Source organism: Lupinus angustifolius, chromosome LG19 (genome assembly GCF_001865875.1).
Source record: "Lupinus angustifolius cultivar Tanjil chromosome LG19, LupAngTanjil_v1.0, whole genome shotgun sequence".
In the NCBI taxonomy this organism is placed as follows: domain Eukaryota; kingdom Viridiplantae; phylum Streptophyta; class Magnoliopsida; order Fabales; family Fabaceae; genus Lupinus; species Lupinus angustifolius.
This window is the reverse complement of record NC_032027.1, coordinates 13,774,734-13,783,281: the sequence shown is the minus strand read 5'-3', so window position 1 is coordinate 13,783,281 and position 8,548 is coordinate 13,774,734. Positions and strand designations below refer to the sequence as shown.

General features: G+C 27.4%; 1 protein-coding gene across 1 annotated transcript; it reads left to right on the top strand.

Moving 5' to 3' along the window:
* Positions 1,131-3,838, top strand: LOC109333758 (U-box domain-containing protein 35). The gene is made up of 4 exons (XM_019569324.1): positions 1,131-1,566; positions 2,107-2,231; positions 2,327-2,442; positions 3,383-3,838. The coding sequence occupies exons 1-4, from the start codon at positions 1,209-1,211 to the stop codon at positions 3,615-3,617; spliced, it is 834 nt and encodes a 277-aa protein (XP_019424869.1). The 5' UTR covers positions 1,131-1,208; the 3' UTR covers positions 3,618-3,838.

Sequence of the window (8,548 nt, the reverse complement as noted above, 5' to 3'; positions counted from 1 at the left end):
TTAAATATTCTGGTGCAACTACTATAGGAAGATCATTTTTAGTAACGAACACAATCAAATAAACTTATGTAGTAAAATAGAAGATGAATTTCTTGTACATAACATTATGATTTATATTGAAATGTAAATATCTGAAAATTTTACTCTTAGTTCATTCTTCGATGAATTGGAGTCTTTAACTAAGAGCAACACTTTTAAATGAATCTATATTTTTATTTAATGTTTTTAATTATTATTTTTTTTTGTACATTTTGAAATATTGAAAGAATTGTCTATTTTTCTTTATATTTTTGTTATTTAACTAATTTTAATTATAAATTATAATTGAATATTATTGCCCCTCCTAAACTAAAGTTCAAGATCCGTTACTATATATATAGTATAGATAATCCAGAGGATAAATATTTAAAGATAGTTATAATATAAATCATTTTTTTAAGGAAAAAGGAAGAATTGTGATAACTCCCTTTTCGATTATCATACTTTATATCTTCCGATTATAATTCAATTCTTTTCCTCAACTAGTCTTACTAATTATCACAATGCATCACTTCTTTTGGCTAAATTTATAATTAAAAAACTAAATAATCATTTCTTATAATGATAGTAATCGAGGGGATAAATATTAAATCCTAATGTTAATGCTAATAGTCAAAATATTAATTAGGGATAACCAAAATAATTACTTACTAAATCTTTGTGATGATAATTATAATCAAGTTAATTTTTAATAAAATAAGAGTAACAAATCTTAATTCAAATGATTAAGAAATATTTTATAATAAACTATAAATTATATTTTAAGGATAGAGAAAAAATTGTGTCGATTATTTTTTCTAGTATGATTCACTTCTTTTCCACCACTCATATTTCTAATGGTCATGAATACATCACTTTTGTTCATTAATTTATCATTTAAAAAACAATAATCTTTTCTCATATAATAGTAATGGAGGGAATAAATATTAAATCCTAGTAATAATATAAATATTATTTTAAGAATAGAGGGAAGATTGTGATAATTCCCTTTTGGTTATCATAAAATGATCTTTTGGAAAATCTGGTCAGAACAAACTTCCTATAATAAATAAAGAACACTGTTTTTCCTTCCACACATTACACCTTCAACACCTACTTCCCTTATTAATAACTCCCCTCTCTCCTCTACCACCACCCTTCTATTAAAATCATACAATAAAATAATATATATGTCTGCAACAATAAGTGAAACAACCTTGCAGTGGTTGCACCATTCAGATGAAGTTGTTGTGTCCATGAACAACAACAATAACCAAATGTCTAACTGGTATGGTAGCAACAGTGTGAGTGAGATAGAGGAATTAGAGAACTCTTCAGAGTTATACTTGGATGAGACACACAACCATGATGTTAATGTTCCTTTGTCAACTATTAGTGAAGAGAATGAAGACACTGTTTATGTAGCAGTTGGTAAGGGTGAGACTAGCATGGAAGCTTTGTCTTGGACTCTAAAGAACTTGGTTACTCCATATACTATGGTTTATCTCATACATGTATACCCTGAGATCAAACATATTCCAAGTCCATGTAAGTAGTTAATTATGTCCACTTCTTTTCATTTTTTTGATAATAATCCTACCTTTGGTTCAGGTTGAGATCTTAACCACTAAGTTACTTTAAGACCATAAAAATATGATCTTTATTGTTTTCTTAATCTAAGTACTCTATAGGATATAGAAAATAGTTGAAAGTTTGGTTCAAAAAAAGAGGTTTGATTCTATTACCAAAGTTTATTTCTTTTTTGTTTCTTCTATTTCTCATTGAGCATTTGGCTTTCTTCAAATTTGACCATGGATTAATTTTTGAGAGATCAAAATGATCCAAAAGTCAACAAATGTATGCTTCTCAAAATGGACAAAGATGGGGCCAAAAACAGTATAATAATTAAAGTAACAAAATGTGAGATTTTGACAAAAAGTCAACCCTTTATGTTGAATTCTTATAATCATTAATTTTCATTTCTAAATACAAATGCTAATTTCATCATCTTGTTGTTCTAAATGCAATTTTTTATTAACCAATCCCTTCTCCATGTGCATTATGTAATGTTTTGTGTGATGATGATAGTGGGAGTAGGAATGGTTCCAAAGAGCCAAGTGAGTGTTGATCAGATAGAGAATTATATGGCCCAAGAAAGAGGCAAAAGGAGAGAGCTGCTTCAAAAGTTTCTCCAATCATGTTCTGCTTCCAAGGTAATGATTCTATAACTCAAATAATGGAATTGAAGCTTTTTTTTAAATTTTACACAAAAAACCATGAAATAATAAAGTAACAAAATATGTAACAGGTTAAGGTGGACACAATCCTGATTGAGAGTGACATGATTGCTAAAGCACTAATTGATCTCATTCCCATTCTTCAAATAAGAACACTAGTGCTGGGAGCCAACAAATCTCAATTAAGGTTCAATGTCTTACATATATATATATGACCATTTTGGTTTTTGCACATTGTTTTTGTTACATCACCCTGATAGGCTTATACTACTCTTTTTTAATAGACTTAACCTTTTTTCACTCAACTTTTACTCATGTGTGAAGTTTATAACACAATTTTTTCTAACTTATTCATATCATCAAACTTTTTGTTTATGTGATGTTAGTTCATCATTCAAGTTTTTGTCCAAAAACTAACCAATCCTAATGACATCTTTAGGTATGTAGTCTCGGATGGGGACCCTGTTCCCATTCCCATCCCATTCGGTGTCCCATCTAATTAAAAAAATTAACTTAATTAAAAAGAAATATTATAATAACATAAATTAATATTTTCACATTATTTTATGTAGTTTGGTTGGCTAGGTACATGAAGACAAAATTATCTTAGGATAGAGGATCCTTATGCATGTAGTCTTTAAGAATTTGACTCATCTTCATTACTAGAGAGAGAAGTTGTTGATTTTACACTTAGTTTCAATGACAGAAATGTCATACAGTATATTTTAAGGGATAAAAATATCACATAATATTGTTTCTTTCATCTAGTTTTGATATATTTCTCTCTCTATTAATGGAGAGGATCCTAACACTAACACATTCTCTAACTAGTAATTTATATAGAAATTTATCAAAAAATATGCATTTCAGCATATTTTCTATATGTAATTTTATTTGCTTATTACCAAAATGCTATATTATTTCCTAGGAAAATAAGAGATAAATGGAGTGTGCTATAATTTGTGTTTTGTTATGCAAAAAAAAAGTAGAGTTGAATTTTATGCAAACATGACAATCATTTTTTTCCTAGACAAATAAATTGCACAAGATGGTGTAACAAATTGTTGGGCAAGTAACATATATAACATTTTTTTCATATTTGAATGACTTATATTTTGGATGCACAGAAAATTAAGATCAAGGAAAGGGAATAGCATAGCTGATCAAATACTTCAGAATGCATGTGAAAGTTGCAAGGTGAGCATTGTATGTGAAGGAAAGGAAGTGATGAATGAACAAACAACACAATCTCCCTCTCCTCATGCCATTGCTAATGATGCTTCTTCCATGTCTCAGAAAGAAGATCATCAAAATAATTCATTTTCATGTATCTGCTTAACTTTTAAGCCCAAGTTTAAATAACCACTATTAGTGCATAGGTCATTCATTGAATATATTGGTTTATGATTTTAAACCATGAGTTCTGATGAAAATGAGTGTCAGAAACTAGAACATATATATATATACAACATTAGGAGTTTATATATGATTTGGTTCTGCTGCTAACATTTTTAACTTTAAGGCAGTGCTTATTGTTGTACATATAAGAACTGCAAACTAAGGTTAATTTATTAGGAAATATGAGAATTGAGAAGTATATTATTCACTGAATATGATAACCATATTAAGCTTCATGTTTAGCTGATATTTTATCAGTGCTAGACTCTCAATATCTAAAAGTCACACCTAACTCCAACTAATTATAAATGTTAATATTGTCTTACATTAATGTTCTACAATTATCTTGGAAATTTGCATCAATTTTAATACTCCTCTTCAATGCATTTTTTTTGTAAGTTCAAGCTTTGTTGACAACATGTTGAACTTTATTGTTACAACACTTTCTGCCTATTGCTAATATCCAAATTAGTGTTCTACCTTGTTAATAGTTTTGCCATATTTTTAGCAGTCACCATTTTCTTGTGAGCTTTAATTTGTTAAAAACATCTGAGAATGAATCTTGCTTGCTTATATAAAGGGGATAAGCTCCCTCTACATTTTTTATTCACAAGACTGAACATTAATTTTTTGCAACTTGCTCCAAGGGACAATGTATTGATCTAATAGTGTAAGACTCTACTAGATCTCAACATGATTAAAAAATTAAGAATTTAATTCTTGGGAGCGACAGTTGTTAGGAAGGGTAACCACAAACCCCAAAATGAATTAGTTCCTTATCCAAAATGGTGAGAAGATACCTTAGTAGTACCAAAAACTTGCTCAAAGGGAAATAAGTTTATTGTCTTTTAGGCCAACAAGAGTGAGTATTTTAGTTATGAAGAGAATCTAACTTTTAATCTTTGGTCCATAGATTTAGTATTATCTTATATCACTTGACTAACTTCTCATTCATTATGGCTTAAGTATTATATAATAATAATAATTAAATAATATATTCTAATAAGTTCATCCAAAAATATTATAGGCTTATAGCTTAGTTTAAACAAGTTATATACACACATTCTGTTTGAATAATATCTCACCCACAAATTTTCCCTTAACCAACATTTTTTTGAAACTTTTAATACGTAAACTTTCTATGGTGGACTTGTCTTGGGGCTGAAAAGACTTAACTAGGTAAGTAACCTTTTGATTCACCTAAATGATGGAAACTCCTCTCCAGTACAAAAAACAAAGATAAAATAACTATTATAACATTTTATTTATATTTATAATGATATTTTTATTCTTGAAACTAATAATAAAAAAATCACTTTACTCTCTAGTATCGGAGAAGATCCATGCTACATGTAGAATGGAAAGGTGAAGAAAAAGTAGCAAAACTGAAATTGACACCATGATGCTGGCCCAATGACCTAAAATTGTGAGGAGAAAATTTTGGTGTGAAGAAAAGTAGCATCACTAAAGGGATGTTACGTTCATGAGATAGACTTGTATAATGACATGTTTCCATTCTCACTATTGAGATTCCTTAGGCTTGGAACTACTATTTTCACTAAGTTTACTTTGTAGTGAAATTATCTTTGAAGTGAGACTGAAAAATGTATCTACTGCTTATATAATAAAACTATGATGATTTTAATACACTAAACAAACTAAAAATAAATATATTCTTAGTTTCTCAAGATTTATTTTTCTATAATTTCTTATAGAGAACCTCTTGTTTTACTGTGTATTCATTATTCTTTTTATTTCTTATGTAAGCTGGCCTATGTTTATGTGATCTTCTTGGCAGTAGCCCTAACTTGTTTCCCTCATTTTGTTGCTTATATCCTTTTCATCTTTATTTCCCCACCTAGTCACCTGAAAAGAATCTTCTCCCGTAATAAAGAAACAAGTTATTTATTTTGTATATGTATTTAAGGATAAAAGTGTTACCATAATGCATATTTTATCTAATATTTTTTCATGCACTTCTCTATCGTAATGGAGAAGCCGGTTCTAACCCCTTGTCATCAACATGCTTTTCCTAATAAATTATTGTATCTTATTTTCACATCTCCAAAAGTATTATAATGGTCTAGTGATGATAGATGAGATTAAACATGTGTACCATATTCTAATGAACGTTAATGTATCAATCTAATAATCAAGCTTTGAATCCCTCTAATATCTTACCGTGAGTTTAATACCTAAATTTATGGATATGGAAGAAATAATACACTTCAAATGAATCCTAATTTGACCACTTAATTTGTTTTCTAGTAGACCCATTGAGAAATGGAGTGTCCGATTTGAGCATGATTGTTTTTTATTGGTAAGTAATATTTGTGATTTAGATGATAAAGAATTTCATTTTAATACCGTTATTATGGTTGGAAAATAAGACATATATTATATCAGAATTACAAAAATATGATAAATATTTTTTAAATTTCCATTTGAGGTGGGGGTTAACAAAATCATTGTCACCTTATAAAAATAAATATTTTCCCTTTCACCAAGTTTTATTTCAATAAATATTACTATATAATCAAAAAATCACGTAAAAAAGTATGAGAAAGCTAATTTTCTCAAGCCAATGAATTTCTACTCCCCAGTGAAGTTAATATCCTCTTCATTTTCTTAGTAGCCAGAAAGGCAGAAAGTATATCAATTTAAATATGTTTTTTCTTAAATGTTTATGAGTTTTAGTACTTATAATTTTTCCTCCATAATGTTCCTCATATGTTAAAAAAATAGTTTTATCTAAAAAGAGTGAACTAACTCAAGAACAAAGAAGATGAAGTTATTGTGAAGATGATAATATATAAACATTATTCTCTGTACATCATTCAACAAAACCAAAATTAGAAGACGAAATCCATAATTCGGTTTTGTTGGCTTACTTTGTAGCTTCCTCCTTAAACCAGTCATTATATTTGACATCGTTTTGTGGACTAAGTCAGGGTCCAACATGGTGGGCATTTTTTGTTAGTTTATGTAACCCACATGGTGGATATTTAAAATACATAATATATGCAATGAATAACAATAATTTTCTCTATCTTCTTTTTATTGGAAAATGTTTGATACAATATATAATAAAGATATGAAGAAATATATAATAAAATATCAGTAATATAAATATGTTTTAAAATTTTAAAACATTAAAACATTTGAAATAAGATGAAAAAATAAATAAAAATATATACACTAATAACAGTTTTATACATTGTTAATGTATCATTTATTATTAATATTTAATTACTGTTTACTTTTCAAAAAATATGCAAATTGTTTGGGAATGATTTATTAATTGTGTATGAATTTTTATTCCAATGGTACATAAATATTATACCCAAAATTAGAAAATTATATGACTAGCAACTATATTGTATTTTATAATATTTAGGGTAGACGCACACATTAGGCATTTGGACCTAGGAAATCCACACATGCATGTCATGGGTGATGGACCATAACCATAGAATAAGCATGGAATGTTGGAAAATTGTAGAAAACAATAACAAACGAAATTGTTTTCAATTCCTACCAATTTTTCCTATAAGTTATTTTATACTAGAAAAAAACTGTTGTTTTTTATTTATGATATATATTAATTTTTTTGTTTTTTATTTATGATATATATTAATTTTTCCTATAACTTTTTTGTTTTTTATATAGTTCTACAATTTGTTAATTTTGGAATGGATTTTGTCAATTTTTATGTGATTTTTCCTCTTAAGATAAGAATGCATGAACAAAAAGATGATGTTCCCGCCCTTGTCGCTATAAGAAGCACATCTTCTATTTCATATATTGCGATACTTTATGTGTTACGAGTTGTAATTGGTTTGAAAAATATGTATAAGTTAAATTTTTTTATTATTAAGTATTTTTCTAAACAACCATGACTCATATTATATAGAGTGACACAATGTTATGAGACAGAAAATGTGACCTCATTACTCTAAGAGCATCACCATCGTCAAATCCCGTTTTTGTTTTTATCATGTTTTATTTTTTATATATTTTCAATTTTTACGTGTGAAAATAGGTCAAGTCGAATAAGAAAACTAATATATATCATAAATATTATAAAGTGATATTTTATTTATGAAGAGAGATTCGTTTATAATCATTTTAAGTTATTACATTAATTACACTCAATTTCAGCCATTGATTTTTATAGATCCAACAGACCAAATAGGTGAACGGATTCCTCTTCTTTAATTAGTAATATTATAAATGAAATATTTTTTTTTTATGATATAAGAGATATAACTATCGATTACCTATATAATAAAAAAAGTTCTTACCACATTATTATAAACACATGTCAACTTCTCCTTCAATATTAACAACTCCATTTGCTATGGTGAAGCCTCACATATAGGATAAGAGCTTCTATATTTTTCCATCTACACATGTCAACTTCTCCTTCAATAATTTTCCTCCAAAACAACTCAATTTGATATGATGAAGCTTCACACAGGATAAGAGCTTTTATATTTTTCCATTATTATAATAAATGTTTAAATTCAAATAGCAATGACAAATTACATTAAATTGTAGTTGAATAATTTTTTCAAGTTCATCTCTCTATCTTTCAATCTCCTATCTCTAAACTATTAACTAATATTATTCTAACACACAATTTGAAAGAAAAAACATTAATTGTAAGAAAAAAATGGAAAGAAAATCATTTCTTATTATTTGAATATCTTACAATCTCCTATCTCCAATCTATTAACTAATGTTATTCCAACACACGATCAAAAAAGAAAAAACACATTAATTATAAAAAATATAAGACATTCTTAATTCTCTTTTGAACAATATCATCATGATTAAATTAGAAATACAATTATTTTAATTTCTATTTAGATCTAAAATTACAAGGTTAAAAT